This window comes from Parasteatoda tepidariorum, chromosome 1 (genome assembly GCF_982258835.1).
Source record: "Parasteatoda tepidariorum strain Cologne lab strain chromosome 1, Ptep-v5.0, whole genome shotgun sequence".
Taxonomy (NCBI): domain Eukaryota; kingdom Metazoa; phylum Arthropoda; class Arachnida; order Araneae; family Theridiidae; genus Parasteatoda; species Parasteatoda tepidariorum.
The window spans coordinates 119,983,051-120,008,228 of NC_141755.1; the positions used below are offsets into that span (position 1 = coordinate 119,983,051).

The following is a 25,178-nucleotide window of genomic DNA, read 5'->3' on the forward strand; positions in this document are numbered from 1 at the left end:
TCAGTAGATTACTTTAGGTAATTAAAATCTTCTTCCTCATTGTCTGTAGAAATTTTTTATACACTGTTTTGGTCAAATTTATTTCTTAATTTTTAATATGCTCTTTCTAAAATGGATAAAATTCTTTAATTGGTTAAAAAAATTCTTCTTACAAATGCCAAAGAGTGTCATTTGTAAAAAATTATTAAATATTTAAAATAGTCTAGGTAGGAATTTATTATCCTTAATAAATCTTGAATGACTAAAAAACAATGTGATCAACTGAAGTACAAAAACCAGGTAAGACCTGGTTTACAAACTTTTACTAAACTAAACTAAGTAACTAGATAAAACAATAGGTTTCCTTAATCATACACTGAATAGGGGTAGTTTAACATTTGTGCCCGGTTCCAGAACTAACCTAATCAACTATATTCACAGTCAAAAATAAATCAAATTTTCTTTGAAAAATTTGGACTTAACTTGATGGATTAGTGCCCTAAATTCCAAAATGTTTTGATTGAAAAACACAGCATAATACAAAGAGATATAGATATTTACCTTTTACTGACTGTAAATTAAAATCTTGGTTGATATATTCAACACATAATAAAAATGTGCACAGGTTAGATATGATGAATTATGACGTTTATATCTATATATATATATATACACAAACACAGAGTGGAGTCGTAATTTTACGTTTTCCATCGGACTAGCACTAAAGCGCGATAAAGTAAAATCGACTTAAAAGTTAAAATTAAATATAACTTTTGATTGAGAAGAGAAAAATGGACATTAAATTGAGGAATTAAAATAGACACAGATTGAGGAGCTTCTGCAGTTGGACAGCTGACATGGCTGAATTATCTTTTATAGTGCAGGCTATGATTATACACTTTATTTCTGTTGATAATTGGAAATTCCCTGCAATTTTCCAGTTTTTTAAGAAATTTTTAATTCCCTGTATTCTTCCGATTTTCCAGATGCTGTGGCAACTCTGACAAAGGTATTCCCATAAAAATTTTAGACACTAATTAATACTACAATTCAAACTGTTGTTAAAACAAAATACAATAAATAATATTTTTAGAATTACTATTCAATAAAATTGTGGAAGATTACTTATAAATACCTATGTAATTTATATATTGCTATAAACAGTTTAAAATTATTTTTTTTTAATTGAGCTAAATTAACACAAATATATTAAATTAATGATGTTTATCAATGCAGCAAGACTTTCTCTAAGACTATAATGAAGGGGAGGGGGAAATCAAAATAATGCCAATTAAGTTATTGATAAAAACCTGACTTCATTTGACACCAATACAATCTTCTATAGTGGGGTCAGCCTGCAAACTGAGAAAAATTAATCGAAAGCAACCTTGCCTCCAGTACTTTAATCAAAAAGTGCAGACAAAAATATCAATATAACATTGCAAGATTGTTTCCTGCGACCATAAAACTTATGTGTGCCTTCATTGCAAAGACTACGCATAAAACTTCTGTTACTATCAAAATGTTACATCAAAATTTCAAGAATACGATACAAAACCGTGTTTCACTTTTTTAAATGACACAAAAGCCTATCCAGAGGTAATTATACATTTTTGTGCTAAAAATGAATACATTTTTAATGAAATTATACTCAATTGTATTTTAAAATAACGAGAGTAGTCTTTTGTGATAAAATTAAAGATAAAAGAAAAGAGTTAGTTCAGTATTAGAAAAATAAAATTTTCTAATACTGATTTTTGGAGAGGACCAATTTTTACCACATGAGTACACAAAAACAAAAGCAAATACTATGTGTAAAAATAAACACTAAATGTAAAGAAAATAAATTAAAACTATTTACTTGATTTTCATGTCATGGTCCAGGCAATATTCAGTAAGTGTTTTTAAAGTTTGGTTAACTAAAGCAACATTGTGTTCATTAATATATAGACCTAATAATCCAAGGCCTCCTGTAGTACTTCCACATATACAATCAAGGAACATAAGAGTTTCAGATACAACATTGTAATTATTTTTATTGGTTTAGTTTCTCAAGAAATTCTAAAAATAAAAAAATTAAAGATCTTTAACAAAAGCAGATGGATTAGTAAATATTGTATTCAATTTTTCAAGTTTTGATTTAAAAAAAAGGAACAGATAAAAACTAAATAGTCATAAGTTATGTAATTAAACATTTATTTAAAAAAATTAAAATAACATTTTTAAAAAAATCAATTAAAATAATGCATAGTTGTCCAAAATAATGTTTTAAATAATAAATTTTTTGGGCGTAATTTTTATTTGCAAGATGCAAACAAAAATATTTAAAAAAATATTCATAACTATGTAATGTTTAGCCACTCTTTAAAATTATGATAATAATTAAGGATGTTGATTACAATTTGGAAAAAAAGAGAGATAACTAATCGGTTTGCACAACACATACATGTTCTTTCTTAGACTTAATTTAATTTATTATATGTTTCTAATTGTTAACAGTCTTAATGAAAATATCGAAATAAATAATAGTAAATAATATCAAAATTAAATTATTAGACCTAGTTATCATTGTGAATCCACACAACTTAACAGAATTTAAAAAAAATACATGGTTAAATGTGATGAAAAAAAGTTTGCTTTACATTCAGAAAAATGAAAGATACTTTAAAACTTACAAAATACAAGAGGTTTCATAATTAGAACACTAGCATGCCACAATAAAGACAATTTTCGATACAAGACTTTGGTTATAATCTCTACAAAATAAATTGTACTATATTTTCAGTTATGTCAATATATTCAGTTATTCAGGTCATATATTCAGTTATACCAATTGTGGGTATTGTATATGAATAACCAACACAAGGGTTCAACACAACTAAATGATGACTATGAAAGATGCAAGAAAACTTTTTTAAAAAGTCACAATGCATATAATTATTTGAAGTCTATCACAATATAGTGAGTTGTTTCTGATAAAGATTGAATAAAAATGTAGTTCTTTAGAATATATATTTGAAGATAAATAAACACACTGCAACCTGTAAATTTAAAATAAGTCAAATACTTAAGATAATTGATTTACTACTTCAACAGCCTTTTGGATAAAACAAACTTTCTCAATTTCACTTTGAAATTTAACTATAATTACTAAATATACAAAACTAAACACCACTCAATCTATAGCTACGAAGCTACATCCAAATTTAATGAGCTAAACTTATGTCTCTCATAAAACATATTAATACTAAACAAGGAGCTAAAGAATATTTTTACTTTTAATTTTTATTAAATTTATCCTTTTTTTCATTAATAATCTGTGCTATGAAAATGTGCACTTACTTGCAAATCATAATTATGGTTTTCACACAAGAGTTAATAGGCTGCATCAGAACTACTTCTTGGGGAAGTTTGTTTTCTTCGGCATCTTTTGCTTTTTCAGCCTTTTCGGCTAAAATTTCTTCAAGAGCAATGTGGGTATGAGCCCCTAAAAAGAGTTTGATACAAAACTATTAGGAAAAGGAAAAATATCAAAATTTTGTGAAATAAATGTCTTATAACATATTGAATAAATATAGCAAAAATATTAAATGAAACTATTTTAATCTTATATTCTACACGCAGACATTTTAACTTAATTATTATCAATTTGAAACAGTAAATATTATTGACTTTATTCATTGATTAATGTACTTTAATCTCCAGTATTGTTTTTAAAAATTCTTAAAGCTGCCATTCAAAACTAAACTAAACTCAGTGGCGCGACAGCCCATAATATAGGGCCTTGTTCTGGGCTTTCTTAACCTTGGGCTCTGGGGTGCAGAAGCAAGATGTTCCGGTTAGGTGGTCAGTCGAATGCGAAACCTAGCCCCCAAGCATGCTTGGTACTCATTCATTGACCCACTAAAAGGATGAAAGGCTGAGTCAACCTTGCCCGGCCAGAGGATCGAACCCAGGACCTGTGGCATGGGAGCGCGAAGCATAGCAGAAATTAAGGGATTGACGTGATTATGAAAAGGCTAAATGCAACACAATATGATGAAGTAAAAATAACTAATTAGAAAAATATTTACAGGGTATCTGCTACATTTCAGAAATTTCAAATTCATGACTTAACGAAGTTACTATTTTCTCCGACAAAAACACATCAATAAATTTAAAACAGCATTATAAAAAAAAAAATCATTGAAATGGTTAGTATAACCAAAGCTATTATACTCTGCCTCTTCATATTTATAGAGTTTAAATTTAAAAAACAGAGTAAAGAAAGAGTTAAAGCCATAAAATAGCTGGAAAAAAAATACAAAAGCGAATAATTTCTTTCTGCAGAATTACATTCTAAAGATACTTTTCTTGTTCATCGGAAAGGAAAAAAAATAGTAGTGATTTTTCTGTTCACGTTTCGGAATAAAAAAATTTGCCAATGACTAGCTTGCCTTCAGCTAAAATTTTAAATTGATAAAATAAAAATAATAACAAAAATTCTGAAATCACAGAAGTTTAAAAGATAATTTGCTCCTGAAATGATGTTTTTTCTTTAATTTTTTTAAAGAACACCTTAATTTTTAAAGAACACGATAAGAACATTTTATATTTCAATAAAATGTGGGAGTGGTGAGTGGGAATTTCGTTACAAATTCAGAAATACGGAACACTATGAAATTGGGGGGGAGGGGGTAAATTCAATTTTGAAAATTGAATCGGCCACCTAAATCCATGACTTTTCATGATTTTTTTTTAAAAAATGGTTAAAATCATGACATTTCTTGACAAATTTTGCTCAATACCAAAATTCATGAATTTCCATGATTTTTTATGACTTTCCAGGTGCGCAGATACCCTGTATTTAAAAAAAACCTGGCAGATTCCTTATCTATATCAAATAAAAATATTACTGATGTAATTATGCTTTTATAGAATGCTTTTGTGCTTAATATGCTTTTATAGAAACTAATAAAAAATAGCATCAGCAGAAATGCAGAAGGGAATTATCAAAGCACAAAATAAATATACATTTAAGAATATTAAAATAATATAAAAAATAAATATACCAAAACAAAAGTTTTCTTTCAGAAATTTTCTAATAAATAAATAAATAACAATAATTATATAATTGATATATTTCATAGAATTATTATTAATTATTCTAAAATAAAGAATATAATAGGAAGCACCTGCGTGATGACCTGGTGAGAAAGAATAGTCTCAATGTAGCTCATGCATGTCGTAAAAGGCGACTAAAATGGGTACGGGGATATGAAAATTTACCCCGACCTACCTCAATTTAGGGCATACGGGTAAATGTTTATTTAAATCCAAAAAGATATACAAATCATAAAATGCTCAAGATACATAAAATAAAGGGCAACAGCTCATGAACATGGCGGGCGAGTAAGATAAATATTAAGCTATAGAACAAAATAGAAATTTAAAACCTGGAAAACCTCCAAAACAAGTAAAGTTCTAAAAGTAATTTAACATCAAATGCTAAAATGAGCAATTTTAAAATCTATGGGAAATTAAAACTTGGGTGAAATAGTAAAACTTTAAATTGACGAATCATATAAATCCCAACAAATAAAAAACTAGCATCGTAGTGTAGATAAATAAGATGATAAAAGCAGGTGTAAAGTTTTAAAAGTCGATAGTTAAAATCAATAAGTAAAAAGTTAAAATGTTGGCAGGATGGAGGGACAGTCAAAGTTCAGAAGTAATAGTTCAAGTATTATAGTTTACGTTAAGTCTAAAATGTTCTTTAGGGTCACTTTCATGATGTATTTGATAGTATTTCTGCAGGCCTGATAAGAAAAGAGTTGATGTTCAGTATTATTATTTTGAAAGTCAGTGCCACGACGCGCCTGGAATTCCGGGCAATCAAGTAATAGATGTTTAATATCCTGGAATTCACCACAGAAGTTACAGTTTGGGGATTTCCTGAAAAGGCGGTATTGATGATTACCAAACACGCCATGGCCTGTAAGAAATTGATTTAGGTAAAAATCTGCCTGCAGTCTGGTGACCCTTGGATCTTTAAAAAAAGTAAAAGTTTGACGTCCCTTAGTGTTGTTTGTACATTCGCTTTTCCACCGTGTCATGACACATTCATTTATTATCGACTTGACCTGTACTTGGGTAAGTTAGGCAGTGAAATCCACTTGGTCGAGACTGATGGCTTCCTTTGCTGCCCGATCCGCCTCCTCATTACCCCGTGTCCCTACATGAGCTCTAGTTCAATTAAGAGTAATACCTTTATGCCATAGTTTTTTAATTTCAATTACCGTAGTGTTTTTGTGAGTTGGGTCATCTAGGGCATCAGCATCCGGGGGTATAGCCGGGCACCCTGCCCCTGGGGAACTGGTCCTCTAGGTTAGGGGTTGGGCATGGGGCCAACTACCCCACCCTGTACAAGACCTCCAGTTCAGAAACCTCAACAATGTGCATATACCGGCTTTGTTTTACCCAGACGACTCTGCATGGGAAGAGATATCCTTGCAAATCAGAAAATCAGATGGTTGGGAAAAGGCATTTTTGATGAAAAAAGGGAATGCAGAGTATATTACAGCTGGCATGACAAATTACACCATTTTGGTGTCGGTTTCATTGTGAACAGAAGACTCAGTAGGGCAGTCATTGACTTTCAGGTTATAAGCATGAGACTCTGTAAAATAAGACTGAAAGGAAGACATTACAACATAACCAAGATTTGTGCTCATGCACCGACTGAAGAGAAAGACGACGTGGAAAAGGACTTATTTTACAACCTATTGATGAAGAGCTATAATTCCTGCCCTGCACAGGACATGAAGATGGTAATTAGGGACTTCAATGCTAAGATCGGCAGGGAAAGATTTGTTAGATTCCATGCTGGTGGTGAAAGCCATCACTTCGATACTAACAGAAACGGACAGAGAAGTTTTGACTTTGCCGTGTCGAAAAATCTGTTCATCACAAGCACGGCATTCCCACATAAAGATATACACAAGCATACTTGGCGGTCCCCTGATGGGTTAACTCTTAACCAGATGGATCATATACTTGTGGACACGAGACACCGTAGCAATGTGACGGACGTGAGAAGTTTTAGAGGAGCGAATGTCGACATGACAATGTCCATGTGATATCCAGAGTCAGACTCCTATTATGCAAGAATTTCTATCACAGGAGAGAAATCAGAGATTTCAAACCTGACACTTCTAAATTAAATGATCAAAACATTTTTAAAGAATATAAAATTAAATTATCCAACTGAATGGGCGCAGAAAAAGGGAAACCAGGCTTCACTTTTGACTGGTACACAATAAAGGATACCATTTTGAAATCTGCACGTGAAGCTATCCCAGATCTGGAACGACGGACCCGAAATGAGTGATTTGACAAAGATTGCTGAAAGGCCACAGAAGCCAAGAACAAAGCCTATAGATTAATGCTACAAAAGCATCGTATTCACCAGAATTTCATGCACCAGATGAAAGAAAAATTTGGTTCACAATAAACACACTTAAATAACACATTAATGAAAAAAGTAGCATTCAGCAAAAGTAAACATTTATTATTAATTCCATTTAATTTCCAGCTTACCTCTGGAAAAGGAAGAATCGCTTATCCTCCAATCTTTATATTATATCCAAATTCAACAAAGAAGACATCAATGTGGCCAGTGAGATTTTTTCATCATTAGCAGCCCTTGGATTAGAGACCTGAAAGTAAAAAAATATTTAATTAAAAGTAAGACATGAAACAAAACAAAGAGAACATGACTGACACAAATGCCAAAAAAACAATTTCTTAAATCTCACAAAACACCAAATACACATGCATGATTCGAATTGATTAAAGAAGCAAAACCCATAGATCAAATTTTTAGAAATATCTAAAATATTATAAAAATGTGCATTTTTAAAATGAATCAGTAAAAATAATAAATTAAATACATAAGAAAATACATTTTATATCACTTATTTTTACGCAAATATTCAATTCTTTCGCTTAAACAATGAATGTTTCAATACAGAATTCATTGAAAATCTCAATTTTCAAAATTTACTCAATTTCAAAATTTACCACCCTCAAATTCATTCCCATTCAATTTTCAAAATAAATAAAAAAAATAATAATCGTGTTAGGATTTTTCAATGACTTTGAAGGACCTACTACCTACTCGGTAACAGTCAGTATGCTAAAATACATGTTAACAAGAACATTGAAGCATATATTAATTGTATCAATTTTACATTGTTTAATAGTTCTCACAATTTTTTAATATGTGTTGTTCACATCTACCAATGCAAATGATTTGACAGTTGCATTGTGGTTTAATTAAGTTTGAAGATTAACAAAAAATCTCTAATTGACATTAGCATACATGCAAACTTTTAAAGACTGGTACCAGTAAGACTTTTCATTAAAAATATATGAAGCATATTAGAATTTAAAAACTAATATTTAGCATATCTGTTTTAATTCTAAAAATACAATACCTCAGAATATCAGTAAAGTATTTTGGACATAATAAAATTCTCTGTAGTACAATATTTAGACAGATAACAAACTTAAGATTTACAAACCTAAAGTTTCCTTAAAATAGATCATAAATTGCAAAACGTGATTGCTTAAATTTTTAGATTATAATAATTCACTATGTCTGGTCTTTTAAAGCATTCATATATAAATTGTGATATGTTGCCTATAAATAAAATGACATGAAACATAAAGCAAGCCTTACAAATCACGTAAATTATGTAAAACATATGACTTGCAAATTGAAATGCAACGTATGTTCCGTAAATTGAAGCATACATTAATTGCAATAATGTTAGCTATAATTGATAAAGTTTGAAAAATGCACAAAGTAATAAGTCATAAATAGCAAAGAAAGATTAATAAATCACCAAAACGAGAACTTTGTCACACGATTCTTTGATTACTTTAATGCCAAACACAATGCGTGATTTCCTAATGATTTTTACCAGATTAAGCAGAAATTGATGCATAATCTGGTAATCATTGCTATCCAAAAGGAGATTCATAAATCACTTTGATGAAAATTGCCAACAGTAATTTTTAAATCCCTTTAATGCTATTTGCAATAGGCAAATTTTAAATCCTTCTAACATGAATCTCAGTGTGTGATTTGTAAATCACTTGAACAAGAATTGTGATTCGGAAAACACTTAATGGAACGTAATACTTGGCATGATTCAGGAAGCATTTCAATGCAGACTCTGATGAGTTATTTACAAGTCACCATAATGAGACACATTATTTGCAAATCACTTTCATATTAAACACTATGCTTAATTCTTTATTCACGGAATATTTACCTATGAGGGATAAAAATATAACGTATAAAACTGAACATAAAACGATAAAAAAGTGAAATAAAGTTAATGCAGTGATTATATTTACACTTCGAAACAAACAAAAAAATACTGCATACCGAGTGATAACTAAAGCTACGTACAGAAATGAAAATTGTTTGCTAAAAATTCTAGCTTACTAAAAATCAAAGTGAAAAATAATCTGGCAAGAAAAAGCCAAAGGGAAAAATTATGTATTCCTCTTTGACCTTCAAGAATTTACTCATTGTAGCATTTTGAAAATTATGTTGGTGCAAATTTTTTTAACATTTCATACTTGATAGCTATATACATAAAATACTTCACAAACCAGATTTTCCAAATTGGAATAAAATTCAATTTTCACAGATTAGCAAATAAAATAAAAAGTTTCAAAAACCACACATTTATTGGTCATTGCAATTACATAAATTTTCAGGCTTGTGTTCTCAAAATAGGCTTATAAACCTTTGTCAAGTACAAAAGGACAAAGACAGTAGTACCACCTCCAAAAACTCCCATGTTGGGATTCCCACCACACATTTTAAAATTAGTGCATGCTACGCTAAAGTGACCACACGTCCCCATTTTGGCGGGACAGTCCCGCGTTCTGCCGATTTTTAAAAATGTCCCGCTTTTTAGAAAATATCTGCATTTCTTATTTTAAATGTACTGTAAAAATATATACCTATTATTTATTAAGTATTATGGTGAATATAAAGAAATAAAAAATACATAAAATGCGTGCAGAGTAAAATTAGGCAATGAGTGTTAGATTTAATTAGGAGTTAGATTTACTCGGTGGTGTGCGATCATTGTCTTTACGTCTCGGCTTAATTCAGATAAGTGCGGACTGCCGTTAGACAGTGCGGTTTGTTGTTTTCAATTTGACATTCGGTTTGACTCATTATTTGATTAACAAAGGTTGAGCAATAGTCACCATAAAGTAACGGTCAATAATGTAAAATTTAATACTCTTTTTTAGCCTTTGTAATAATTTGTTTATTTATTTCTAGTATTTACCCACAAAATAAAAGATGAGTAAAAAAAGAGGATGCAAATTTAATGAAGAGCTAAGAAGAGAATTTCCATTTATTAAAAGTACCAAAATAGACTATATGGTACGGTGTGATAAACGCAATGCTGAATTTTTGGTCTCACAAGGTGGAAAAAACGATATTACTAAACATCTAGCAACAAAGAGGCACAAAAGATTTTTTAATAATGCCGCTTCCTCAACTAAAATGGAACAGTTTTTTCGCAGTGCTAGCTTTAGCAACACGGAAGGGCTATTTGCTTTCCGCACCATAAACCACAATCAAAGTTTCAGATCAATGGATTGTACTTTCCAAGTGATCAAAACTTTATACGACAAAAAATATGCATGTGCAAGGACAAAAACCAAAGCAATTATTTGTAATGTTTTTTCACCATATTCTTTTTCACAATTGCAGAAAGAATTAGAAAAATGCGCATTTATATCCACATATTCTGATGCTTCCAACCACAAGATTTAAAATTATCTCCCACAGGTGTTCGATTTTTCGATCCAGGAACAGGAATTAAAATTAGAATATTAGATTTTGTTTTCATTGCCTGATGAAACTTCACAAATAATTTTTAATTTAATAAGTACTATTTTAAAAAAGAATAATTTAAACAATAAAATTATTGCCCATTGTGCTGATAACACTAACGTAAATTTTGGTGGAAAAGCTAGAAGAGGCATCAATAACGTTTTTACGAAACTTAGCGAACATTTGAACCAAAAAAATATTAGAGTAGGTTGTGCCGCGCACATTCTATACCTATACTATTCAAACAACATCTGACTTACTTCCAGTTGATGTTGAAAATATTTTTGCAAACATTTATTCGTATTTTTATATATATATAGTGCGTGTTGAAAGTTTGACTAAATTTTAATTCTCATTTCATCAGATTTGTCACGCTTTATCTCAATAAAAATGTGGTCACTTTATGCTATGCATGGAGAAACCGCATTAGGATCCATGTCATCGCTTAGAATAAAGTTATTTATTCTTGTTTCTGCTCCTTTTTGAGATGTTGTTTGAATAGTTTTCTGTACGCTTTTATCTCACCCCATATAAACTTTGAATTCCAATAAAACTGAAAACGTCACAGAAAACAAGTAAGCTAAAAACGTGAAAATATTTTCGTACAATCGTTCGAAACTGACTTTAAACCAATAATTTGTTTTAACCACTTTTGAGGTAACTTGAAAAAATTTATTCAGTAACAAAGTAAACAAGAAATTTTCCCAGCTAGAAATTGTTATTACAAAAGATTATAAAACTGAATGAATAAGAAGGTGCTCAACATTCAAGAACCTTGTTCTTCTGTTTATTTATAATACTTAATTTTGGTAATCTGAAATGCTCTAATGTTTATAAACATTATTATTTCTCAAAATTCCGATTGCTATTTTTTAAATGAATTATTATCTTTAATTCTTTGTTAAGTAACTTGTATACAAGGATATTAAGTTTGCAATGTTCTATTTCGACCTTGAAACCTCTCTAGTTCGTTTTCCTTCTGGGGTCCATGTGAGAGCAACAGTTCTTTTGTCTCCAGTCATTATTTGTAAAATAATAAATACAAGTAGTATTCAAGTCCCAAAATCTCTAAAATTTCCTTTTTCTAGAATGTTATCTAAATGGTTTGAGAGTTGGTGTGAATTGGATTGTTTTTTTTTTCTCTCATGTTGGTAACTTAGCTTATTTATGTATTTAATTTAAAATATTTTTTGCTTTCTTACTTAGAGGGTGAAAATGTTGAACATCCTTGAAGTATTTTTGGATACTGAAGATGAAGTATTTTGGATGCTATGAAAGAATTGATGTTGGTATCACTGGCAGTCAAAAACAAAAAGCTATCAGCTGACCTGATGGCTAGTTATTAATTAAACTACCCTTCTATTTTTCAAATTTTATGTTGTTGCATGTGGTTAAATGAAATCATTGCTTCTTTATAATCATGTTTTATGTAAAAAAAAAAAAATCCTTTTAACTGTCAATTTTTCTGAAGTATAAAAGTCAATAAAAAAAACTAAACTTATATTTTTTTTTTATTTTCCTTTTGAAAAGACAGCTAGTTTTTTAAAGTGGCCATTAAAAATTTCTCACATTTTAACCAGATATTAACGTAATTTTGTTAACTGAAATACATTAATAAATTAAAAATAAATGTTCATTAAGTGTTTTATTCTTTTCTAGTGAAAGTTCATAAAATTTTAATAAATACTTGTGAAAAATACGAACAAACATTTATATGCATCTTAAAATTTTTTTAATTTCCGTAAGCTTTCAGTGTATAAATAATAGCTAATGTACCTCTGCAAGTGTATAAATAATTATTTTTAGTAAAATCACATTTATTCGATAGGAACCTGAAACAAAAGTTGAATCTGTTGCTTTGGATACTCATCATTATGAGCAGCAAGAAGATATGGCCAGAGCTTTGGAACGAAGCACGAAAGATCATAAACAAATCAACCTGTGTACATACAAGATGATTCAACCAAGCAAGCTACCATGCCTGACTACAACTCTGTCTTCACTGTTTCATCTGGTAAGTAAAATTTTTGCTGATAATAAGTGTAATATTTTTAACTTATTGTATTAATCTATATATAATTAAAACATTTTAATTTTAGTAGAAAACATTTATAAATAAGAATTTTTCAAAGTACTTCTTTTTTCAAGAAATAAAAATATTTTTTCTTCATTAAGAAGGATATATATTGTCCTAATTTCTTATGGATCAAGAAATTGTGCAAAGTTATTTTAATTGACAGTCACATTTTTTTTATTTATGTTTTTTAATATTCCAAAAAAATCAGTTATCAGTTTTATTACTAATTCAATGGTATATATATTTATTTTTAAAGTCTTACAAAATTATATGCATTTAAGGCACAATTTAGTTTTTCTTACATTGTCAATAGTTAATTCATTATTAACTTTGAAGAAAAATTCAATTATTACAATATACATATAAATTATTAAAATCACAATTTTTTAATTTTCTTTATTTGAGAGTGGTTATGGTTTAATAGCCCTTAAATTCACATTTCTGATTATAATTCCCAATATTTGTGACTTAAAAAGTAACACCTAAAGGAGAAGAGATTTGCCTGAAATATATTTTTTAAATGCAAAAGTTTATTTATGTGTTAAGTAATTTTTTTGAAGAATTGATCATACAAATCTGTTTCCGAATATTAATACTACACAATTCTTTATTTAATCCGTATTCTGTCGTGAATTGATGATCTGAATAATAAATAACTGAATAATAAATGTCCAATGTGTTAAAATAGCTGTAATTTTTTTTAATTTCTACGTCTCTAATACTAATAAATTAATAGAAATATAGCTTAATATTAGTATGATTTTCAAAGGATTATAAATTATATGCTAACATTAATGTTTTAATATTTCTGTATATTAAGTTTAAAGGAGATCATGAAGTTTGTACTCCAACAGAACAAAACTGCTCTGCAAAACTCTAAACAATGATTTATATATTTTATTATGTAAATAACATAATAATTTTTTTTTAATATTTAGTATTGTCATTTAATTCCTAATCTTTTAGAGAGTTATTAATTTATAATTCTTACAAGAATGAAGAAAGCATATTATTATTTTTTATTTATTGATTTTCTTTTTTTAAAAAAGATGTTTATCATAAATTAAATGCTGAACTTAAGTTTGATTAGGACATAAAAAGGTGAAATTGCTTACAACAAAAGCATTAAAAAAAATGATAATTAATTGAAATTAATTTTATTTGCTATGATATCTTTTACTCCTAATTGGTATAGAATAAAATATAAGTATAGAATAATTCTTAATAAATTTAGCTTAATAAAGTTTATCTTCTTTAATTTTTTGTTTTATGAATAATTTTATAAATAAATTTAAACGTGGAATTTATAGTTTTAGTTTTATCTTTTATATTAAATTTACAAATTCAATGTAAATGAACAAAACCTGTTTATGAACTTAGTTTCAACAAATTTCATAAATTTTAATTTTATTCTCTGTGATAATTAAGGATTTCTTCCATTTCATCCAGTTTAGTGCTTGACACGTGCTTGCATTACAAGCTATTAATTTTAGTGCAATCATTACTATTAATAATTCAAATTATTATAATTTTATTGAAAACTATTTAAAACAGCACTAATTCAAGGAATTAATTTTTATGATGGGTCGCTCCTGGGAGAGCAACCCCCCTGTGTAAAGAAGGGACAGTGAGTAAACTTTGTTTTTGTTTTTACGAAAATAATTCGAAATAATATTTTCATTTAAGGTTTGTTATTGTAGTGTAAAGATTAAAGTGTTAAAATTCTGAGTTGGAAACTTTTATTTTTATTTCCAATGAGCTGCATTATCGGTCTTGCCGATGAGCAGACCTAGTGCGTTCTCCAGAGGTGGTATCCACTCTTTCAGAACCACCACAATGGGTGAGATACCGTTGGTCATGTTGATTTGGACGTCTAGTTTCTGCCACACTAGATGGCAGCACCGAGACTCTATTTGAATGCTAAAGTGCACTAGGAATTTAATTTTGCCGGAAATGCCAAGAGCCAATAAGGCACTCCAGGGATCTTTTACATGCCGCATAATCATACGACGTTGAGGATTTTCTGCATCCCGAAAATCCGGTGTCTGGGCCGGGGATCGAACCCGCAGACTTGGGCTCAGAAGGCCGACGACAAACCAACTGCGCCACCCAGCCACTGAGTCGGAAACTTAAATCCTTTAATTTTCTATTAAGATATGTTTACTGGACTGTTCTAAATTGATTATATGGGGAAATTTATTTGAGCTAAGTCAAATAAAGAATGAATAAGTCAATACGGCAAAAGAATTACTCATCGTAAATTACTCAAAGTTGAATTACAAGTTCTTCAAAATAAATATTCTACAAAAAATATGAATATCAAATAATTTTTTTTTTTTTTACAAAATAAAGAGTTAAAATTTAACTTAACTATGTCATATTTGTTAAACTTCTTTATTCCTACTATAATTGCAAAATTTATTGTATTTAACTATAAATAAACTCAGATTAAGTTACTAGATATCAGATATTATTTATATAAAATTTTATTGAAAGGTTGATTTGAACTGTTTTCTAAAAACAGAATTAATCCAAAAATGATTATTAAAATAAAAAATTAAAAAAAGTATGTGTTATTAAGAGAAAAAAATATACTATACAATTACAATTTTATGTGTTAATAAAAAGATTAATGAAAGTTAAAGAATACTATTTGTTTAATAACATGAGAGAATTGTGATTGCACTATTCCGATCACTGGATACCCATTGGGCATTTTTTTTTCTTGGATAGATTTTTCATAAGGTCGTCATAAATTACAAAAGGTCTCTAAATTAATTTTTGTCATTTTTTCAGCCAATGGGCTAAATTGATTTTTAATTCCAGCCAATATACGTTTCGTAGAACAATACAAAATTCTTTTCTTTCTTCAGTATTAATATTTATATAATAATTGCTGCCAAAAAGGAGAACAATAGTTGTGTATAAGTTAACTGTAAAAAGGATATATCGGGGAGAGTCGGGTACCCCCACCCACAGTCAATTTCATGTGTATAGAATATTTTTTCAAGTCAATGGGCCATCGGACATTAATTGTTATATTAAAAAAAGATTATTTTCAAAGTTTCAAGTATTTATGCAGCTGGTAACATGGTAAGCAATAGTTTTGAAAATATGTTGAATACAGAAGTCATGAAATTAAGAAAAATTGATTGAATGTTTCGATTAAACTTCATTTTAATACTAAAAAAATAATTTTTTTTATACATACAGCATTAAAGTATGTAGTCTTAAGTTTAATTTGCACAAAGAAAGAAGTTTGTATGTGAAAAATTGTTCTAGTAATTACAAATTTACAAAAAAATTGGATTTCGGGTAGCCCCGCCCAGTTACAAAAATTGTGTTTTTTGGCTATTTTTTCAGGTGTAAATGAGAATGACCAATGTATTGACAATAGATAAACCTTATTTATCATTTTTATCACAAAATTATCTTATTTATTACATATTTATATACTTTTAGTGAATTCTATCATTTAATAACAACAAATGTCATACCTTTTATCATTATTAATGTATATTAATATATTATAATATTAATATATATTTATATTAAATATTTAATGAAAATAATTTAATTTAAGTAACAATAATTAATAACAATAGTTGTTTTTCAATATTAACTTATTTGGTTGATCTCTTCTTATAAACATAATATAAAATACTTCTTATAAAATTACAAATTCACTTTGTATTTTGATTGCATTCAAATGCTTCTGTAGATTGATTCGTTAACAAATGAGTGAAAATAAATAAGTAAGCAAATAGCTTATCATAATATTTATGATTTCTTGATATTAAATTTAATTTGGATATATCAATTACCAATATGTTTTAATGTTATATGAAACATAAATTTATCTATTTAAAAATGCAAAAATTTATATATTTAAAAATGCAAATTAAATATTTTTAAAATGTAATTGATATATCCTAATTAAATTTAATATCAAGAAATCATAAATATTATGATAAGCTATTTGTGAACGAATCAATCTACAGAAGCATTTGAATGCAATTAAAATACAAAGTGAATTTGTAATTTTATAAAAAGTATTTTATATTAAGTTTATAAGAAGAGATCAACCAAATAATTTTTTATAGAAAAACAACTATTGTTATTAATTATTGTTACTTAAATTAAATTATTTTTGTTAAATATTTAATATAAATATATATTAATATACATTAATAATGATAAAAAGTATGGCATTTGTTGTTATTAAATGATAGAATTCACTAAAAGTATATAAATATGTAATAAATAAAATAATTTTGTGATAAAAATGATAAATGAGGTTTATCTATTGTCGATACATTGGTCATTCTCATTTACACCTGAAAAAATAGCCAAAAAACCCAATTTTTGTAACTGGGCGGGGCTACCCGACACATCTTGAAAGGAGCTAAAAAACATGTTTTTTTAAATTTCTATTTTTTTAAGTTAAACTATTCTTTTTTTGGTTTATTCTTTTTGCATTATTTAACTAGATGGTAAAACAATAGAAACATACAAAAATATTGATTATTACTCAATATTATACAGAAATATAAGCAAAACTCCTTAGGTTGGGGGGGGGGCTACCCGACTCTCCCCTAATTGCTTTAAAGTAATTTAATGTAACACTATTAAAAATATGCTGTGGTGAAAATGAAAAGAAAAAACTCAGTCTGTAAAACAATGAATTCCAAGAGTTTCAAAAATTATCTTCTTTATTTTTTATTATATCATTTCGAGATGCTTTTTTATTAATGCTTATATTATCATGATTTTTTTCATTACTCTTAGAATTCTTTACTTAAGATAATAGTGTTGAAGTTGATCTAATCGAAAAGTACGAACGTATGAGAACCTAGAAAAATAACATTGCCACTGACCAATTCTAAAAATTTCTTTTTATATGAAGTTGGAAAAATAAACTGCATTGTTAAATTAATGTGAAACGAGCAGATATTAATAAATTTCCTTCTCCGTCAGAAAACTGAAAAGGTCACTGACACCGCCACTGTTTTGGGGTTTTCAACTTAACGTTACATTTTGTCAAACACTGTTAGATTTAGAAACTTCAAATTACGAAGATATGTAGGAAATTGAACGAAGATTACAATGGAATTAAAAAATAATTCTAAAATTAAGTCAAGATTATTTTTACTCTTAAACTTGTTGGAAAAATAACATATGGGCTGCTCTATGGCAGCAAGAATTCAGCTGCAGAAGTTAAATTTGGTCTGCTGAAAGAGTCAAATTTGTTTATAAACGTAACATAGAGTCTTTATTTGCTTTTAGAAACTCTTATTTGTTTGAAAATTATTACAATTTAAAAGGTTCTTTTTAATTTTTTCTTTAACTAATAAATATTTATCGATTGTTGTAGAAAAATTTATCATTTACGCGATTTTCATAATATCCCTCTTGACTTAATATCAAAAATAGCAAAAATAAAGAAAAAATATTATATAGAAAAAAATTAGGTGTTGCCAAATATAAAACTTCGACATTTCATACCGACATTTGAAAATTTATGTAGAATAAAGAGAAATATGAACTGTTTCCTATATGATCTGCTAACAAGAAAAAATTACTTCTAATTTATTAATTCTTATTGTGTCGCACATTCTGCCTTTCTAAATGTAATTTTTTAAGCACAGTTATTTATTATTCAAATCCAGCTATCCTTTTTATTTGTTACAATTAACAATTTAATATAATGTACTTAAATAAAAGTGTAATAATTTTATATTTTGTAGACAAAATGGTTTTTAATCGATTTTTCAGGAAGAAAAAAAAAATTTAAGTACAATGTTCAAGAACGGTTTGTGCCCAATGCCACTAGTTCTGAGAAAAAAAATAACAAACAAACTTCAGAATGATAAACTGCTTTTTCCAGAGAACATCTTCAATCCGTAATAACTCTCTGCGAAACCGTTTTTCCTTGTTTTTCATTTGTCAAAACTTAGTAATCCTTAAAATGCAACTGCTGGCAATCTGATCGTAATTTTTATTGAAAAAAAGTGGAAGAAAACGATTGGTACTTGATCTTCAATTATTTCAAACTTGATGAATGAGATTCAACTACAGGGATTATCGAGCGTAGCGAACAAGTGACGGTGCCTCCATGTAGAAAACAAGGATACATAAAAATAAATTGTGCCGAACAACTATTATCAGTAAGCGGTTCAATTGATAAAAATTTATCTGCTGCAGTCAAGGTATAAATTATCGTCACTATCTGAAAAACATTTAATATATTTAAATACTATTTGCATGTTTACGAACTATGACCTGTTTTTGATTTTTTTTTTAAATTATCGTCAAACTTTAACCGGATTTCAATAAATTAATTCGAAAAGAACTGCTCTCTTTAAAAAGGAGGTATGAAAATGATTCGTTGGATTCGTTTTGTACTATGAAAATTGCCAAGTCGATTCAGCAGCATGAAATACTATTTCATTTTTCACCAGTTTATGGTTAAAAGAGCTCCACTTAGTTCTAATTACATAATCATTCAATTTTGTCTAAATAGTTATGTCTTTTCGAAAATATTGATTTGCAAATTGACCGTAAATTTCAAACTATACCAACAGTTTAATTGGGCAAACAGATAAAATTTCGGTACTCTTACCGTTGTTTTCATATTTCTGCTATTATTTCCTAAGATTTAAAACAAAGCACAATTTTAAAATTTGTTAACCTAAAACCCCTTGTGAGAAAAAACAATATTTTTAATTCATGTATAGGAAACATTTTGCAAATGACATTTGACAATGATTCAATGTGTGATTATTATTTTGTATTGTTATGTTTCTTTCATTTTCCTACAACTAGGGAATATTACTGGTGAATGAGTAATTTTTCACAGAATGTATTTTTATTTAAATCTTATATCAACTTCGTAGAAGAAAAAATCGGTAACTTTTTTTAAATCATGCTGTAACTTTTGTATTTTTTCCAGCTTTAAATACGATGCTATTTTTATTAACACTTGAATTGAAGTATGTGATGAATGTAAGTGTAGAGAAAGATTGAAACAGAGAAATTTAATGTTTAATTTTGTCTAATTTTCTATTAAAAGAATTGAGTTTTAAAATAAAACTCAATGACGCAATTCTGGTTTTGAATAACTATACCCTACAAGACCCTACTCTTTATATTTTCTGCCATCTATCTGCAGGACTCGAAAACACGTCTAAAATAAAAAATTAAAAAACAGCGCCTTCTATGTATTGCATTCAAAGCAGTTTTTTTTCCTTAATGTATATAAACTATTTTAAAAATAAATATAATGCTGCATGAAGAAATATTTTTGTTATGCAAATAAAAAATAAATATAATCAACATTTTGAAAGTATAATTTTTATTTTTATTTATATTCTTTATTATAAGTTTTAAAAATATTTTTTTTGCTTAGTATTTTGAAGTTTAATTAATAAAAATATCCTAGTGTATTTTTATTATTTAAAAACGTATTTTAGGAATAAAATTTCCTAAACAATTACTACTTTCAAATATTGCTTAAAAGTTTAGGGAAAAAAAAAGTTTTTTACTTTATTAGACTAAACATTTGCTATAACAATCAGAAAATTCAAACACATTTTTTTGAAAATTCAAAATTCTTAAGACCATTTAAACTGTTTTGAATCCAGTTTTTGAGAAGTAAGTGATTAAACTAAGATATTAAGTTTAAAATGAACATTAAAATAAAAAACAGTTTATATAAATAAAAAGTTTACTAAAAGTTTTGTAATAATGAATGTATACCATTTAAAAAATGGTATACATTCATTATTACAAAATACTAAAATTTTAATAAAAGTTAGTAAATTAATGTAATAAAAAGGATATTTCATTAAAAATCCTTGCTCTAAATTCAAGAAATTTATAATTTCAAGGAGGATTTAAGCAATTTACAATATATTTATTTATTTTTTTTTCTATAAATAGAGTTTTTTATTTACATGAATTTTAAACTTACCTATTCATTTTTGTTTTAAAGAAGGTTTCAAAAAGGAATCTCTAGAAAAAAATTTGTGTTAATTTCATTTGGGGCTTACAGTAATAATTTTTAAGCGACCAAAACATAACCAATGGGAAAAGTTTCCATATCGCTTCCTCCTAAAATGCCAAAATACAAACAATAATGGACCTTTAGCCTTTTTTTGCTATCATATAAAATTACTACTTAATTTTTTTTTTTACCATGAATTATAAAAATGATAGATTTTTTGTTGAATCCTTTAACGTAAAAAATAAATGTATCCCTTATTCAATAAAAATAATAATAATAATAAGTCTTCAATGAGTATTCAATTCAATAAGTCTTTCTTAAGTACATGTTTAATACAATAAATTTAACAGAATTTTATAATGAGCAATCGAAAAAATAAAAACTTTTTCTCAATGAACAAAGGAATTGTTCTAGTTATAAGTTTTAATATTTATTCTTATTTTTAAGGGAATATGTATTAAATTTTTCTAGAAAGTAAGAATATATTATATTTCGAGTTAAAAATTATACTTCAGAAAATGATTTCAAAAATAAAAAATAAATAATTATATATATATTTATTTAAAAATTGTAATAAAATTTAAAATAATTATTTTTTAATAAAATTATTTTTTTAAAAAAATATAATAGGTAATGCTGCAGAAAGTATATTTAGATTATAGTAAAATAATAAAATTCTAGTTTTTAATATTCTATGTAAAAAATTAGCAGTTTTCAAAGAAAAATAAAATAATCAATTTTTTTCTTTCAAGAAATACGGTTAATGGTTTATGGATTTTTTCCCCTTCTATCCTGATTTTTTCAAAATTTTGAGTTAAAAGCACATTTTTTATCAACTCTCCATCTATTCATTATTAATCTATTGTAACATTACAATTAATTAACGGTATACAATAAAGGTCCTGTAACTAGTTTAGTGTAAGAGGCCAAACAACCGTTTTATTTTTCGGGCCTGTTTAAGTGAAGAGTTATTCCGCCTCTTCCTGAAATGCCTCAAAACAAACGATAAAGGACCCTATTGTACTTGCCTTTTGCTGTTATCCTACCTAGAATGCCAGCTTATGGCCTTACGTTTGCCGTGTGGTGTGTGCTTACTGGGTAGTCTGCACAGTAAGTCTTTTTTTCTAAATTATTGTCATCATAAATAATTAATTGGATTATTGTTTCTTATATTTATTTTGATTGAGCTTTTGTGTTTTTGAAATAGGAGAAACGCTAGGTTTTAAGTATTTTGATTTTATTATTACAATCATTTGGTCTGTAATAAATATATTTTATACGCATTAATTTGCATTTCTGCAACACAATACTTACCCATACTTGTTAGATGTATTTCAGTTTCTTTTTTATACAGTAAAGCCTACTAAGTTTATGTTATGTCTAAGTTGACCTCTTATCAAGAACCAAATTCATCCTATTTTGAAACAGAGGACAAAACTTTTGTAACTCATCCATCTTCCTATTTTCTTCTTCTTTTTTTAATGAATTTTTAAGTCTGGAATATTCAGTTTTTAGAATTTATGAAAAAAAAATTAACCTAAAATAGTTCAAAGAATTAAATTATTTGACTTTTTAATTGATAATAAATGAAATAAAATTTAATAGAAAAAGGGGGGAAATTAGAGAAAATTGGCATTAGGAATTATTGTTTTAATAAATAAATTTTGTAACACCAAAAAAATATGAAATTAAAATTGATGTAAGCTCTTATCTTAAAAGATCTTTGCTGGAAATAGGAATTAATAGATAAACATAGAAATTTTTACTATCTGAATGAGCTACTATAGTTATGCATTGCAAGTGGTCAGCTTATATAGTACTGTAAACTGCAATAAATTGAAGTGAAATACAGTTGACAAATTTATAAAAAAAATTAGCCGTTGATTTCTTTAAAAATTAAATTATGTTTACTTCTTGAAGTGTATCTGTAATACATTTTCTTTACATTTCTACGCATGTTTTCTGTTCATGCATATTCTGAAATACATCATTGGTTTAAGTATGTAGATTCATGTATTCAGAACTATTTCTGTTTTAGGGGGATTTTAACACCACTCCAGATCGTCACTTGGGGCCTGCGTGGATTGATAAATGCAGACTAGACCTGTTGATTACAGATTCTACAGATGCTACTACTATTAGAGTCTCAAAACGTTGTAGAGAAAGAGATTTTTTGACCAGAGTATATGACTGAGTTGAAAAAGGTGGTAAAGTAAGTTTACAACTTCCTATTTTCTTAATTATCTTCAGTGTTGCGGATGTTCATCATTGAAATTTCTCTTATTCTCATATTAATTAGCATGAAATTACAATAACTCTTTGTTATATTGTGCCTTCCAAGGGTCTAAAATGAATCAAAGTGTAAAAGGGCATTAGACAATGCCTGTTAGGCTGAACTTATAAATTGTTTTCTTTGCAGTAAAAAAATTTGCCTCAATCTTTATAACCAGGTCAATCAATCAGTTATAACCAGGAAAGAGGTTAAATTGGTTCTATTGAGTAAAATTTTTTGCTTGTTCATTTGTGACATAGAAAATTTCAATCCCTGTCCAGGCACGCAATAAGATTTAAGCAAATATTTATATTTTGGGTATAAACTTGAGTAAACTGTTAACTTTGTTGCATTCATCATCATCATTGGTACAGCAATCCATTTTGGTCTTCTCTAGAACATTTTCCCATATTGTGCTTCTTGTTACCAGGTTAGAGATTTCCAGATTTCAGAAGTCCGGATTTTCGAGGTGGTACTGTATTTCAAATTATAATTTTTTTATAGTGCAAAAATATTTTATTTATAATTTTTTTTTTTTGAGTTTGATAAAATAATAAAAAATTGTATTTAAATTAGATAATCTGATTTTACTTTTAAATAATTCTAAAACAATTAGTGATAAAAAATTAAATATACAATGCGTTAAAAGTGAAAGCTGTCACAATTTCACAGGGGACTTTAATATTAGTTAAAAAAAAGTTTCTATTTTATGGCAGTAATGGTAAAAATTAAATTGAATTTTGTAACCATACTTTGTAGCCATGGAAATAATTTAACTTGTGATATTACAAAATTAAAAAAGTTTTTTTTTTATGAATTTTGAATTCCATTCCACATATTTCATTCTATGGATATACAGTAAAAGCCTGGCTGCTCAAAATTTGACTAACCAGAAAGATAAAGAAAGTAGAGCTTTCAGAAATTCATTGTTTATTCTTTTAAAAAGGAAGGTTTGAAAATACACTGTAAAATATTGATGGATTCTTAATGAATACCTCCTCTCCTTCAATATCTCTCAATTATAAACAAGTAGTTAGTTTAGAAAGAGCTGCCCTTCTGTTTTTTTTTTATTTATCCTTAGTAATTTTTTTGAATAACTTTTTAGAGTTTTTTCCTTTATCATTATTTTTTATAAGTGTCAATTACAATAATTTTTATTATTAAAGTGTATAATTTTTCCAGCAATTAATATATTGTCTATGAATTCTCATTGTATTTTAAAATATAAGAGAACCCCCACATAACTGTAACCCTCGTTCATTATTTTTTTATCTGTAGCAATAGAGATTGAGAACCAATTTTGATTAATTTTTCATTTGAAAGGAGCATATGTTGCTATTTTTGAAGAATAGTTTACAATAAGAGTAAGTGTAATTGTTTAGTATAATTATAATTAGCAAGCTGGAACTAACATACTTATATTTTTTATTGCTTTCATAAATCTCATTATAACCTACATTTTCAATGCTACCTATTTCTCCAAATTTTCTGCTAGATTTTATATTTTTATAATTTTTATATTTAGAGTGATAGCAAATCTAGTTCGGCAGTAGTCCCCCTACAATATTTCATTTGAATTCCTAAATTTAATTTAGAGTAATTGTAACCATAACTAAGTTTGTAAGTGATTTTTCAATTCTTATTTCTTACAATTTAAGAAAATCAATCTTGCAAAGAGCATAAATTGGCAAAAATTCATTTTAATACAATGAACCTTTTCATTGTACCTAATTGTGGCCAAGTGAAGGGCTACTTTATTTTAAGTGACTTTTTAGAAATTATGTATATGTTAAAAATATTTGTTTAAATCAAAATTGATCATATTTTTTTATAGATAATTATGCCAGGTTATTGTGTATCTGAAACGATTGGTCATAAAGTCATTAGCGGTACCAAGAAAATTGAATTTGAAAGCCAGATTGTAAGTTAGTTA

At 27.5% G+C, this 25,178-nt stretch overlaps 2 protein-coding genes across 2 annotated transcripts; both read left to right on the plus strand.

Annotated features, from left to right (window-relative positions):
* The first annotated feature begins 6,359 nt into the window (after nt 1-6,359).
* Nucleotides 6,360-7,097, plus strand: LOC147816803 (protein CFDP2-like). Its single transcript, XM_087157385.1, has one exon. The coding sequence runs from the start codon at nt 6,360-6,362 to the stop codon at nt 7,095-7,097; it is 738 nt and encodes a 245-aa protein (XP_087013511.1).
* Nucleotides 7,098-11,706: 4,609 nt separating this feature from the next.
* LOC147816804 (uncharacterized) lies at nt 11,707-25,167 on the plus strand. The gene is made up of 4 exons (XM_087151505.1): nt 11,707-12,225; nt 12,720-12,905; nt 23,012-23,185; nt 25,080-25,167. Exons 1-3 carry the CDS (start codon nt 12,163-12,165, stop codon nt 23,165-23,167), a joined length of 405 nt encoding a protein of 134 aa, XP_087007631.1. The 5' UTR covers nt 11,707-12,162; the 3' UTR covers nt 23,168-23,185; nt 25,080-25,167.
* The last annotated feature ends 11 nt before the right edge of the window (nt 25,168-25,178 follow it).

Coding starts and splice junctions, on each gene's coding strand:
- LOC147816803 (XM_087157385.1), top strand. CDS start 6,360: ATGGGGCCAACTACCCCACCCTGTACAAGACCTCCAGTTCAGAAACCT.
- LOC147816804 (XM_087151505.1), top strand. CDS start 12,163: ATGAAAGAATTGATGTTGGTATCACTGGCAGTCAAAAACAAAAAGCTA. Junction 12,226..12,719: donor AGCTATCAGCTGACCTGATG/GCTAGTTATTAA, acceptor TTTATTCGATAG/GAACCTGAAACAAAAGTTGA. Junction 12,906..23,011: donor TGTCTTCACTGTTTCATCTG/GTAAGTAAAATT, acceptor TTTCTGTTTTAG/GGGGATTTTAACACCACTCC.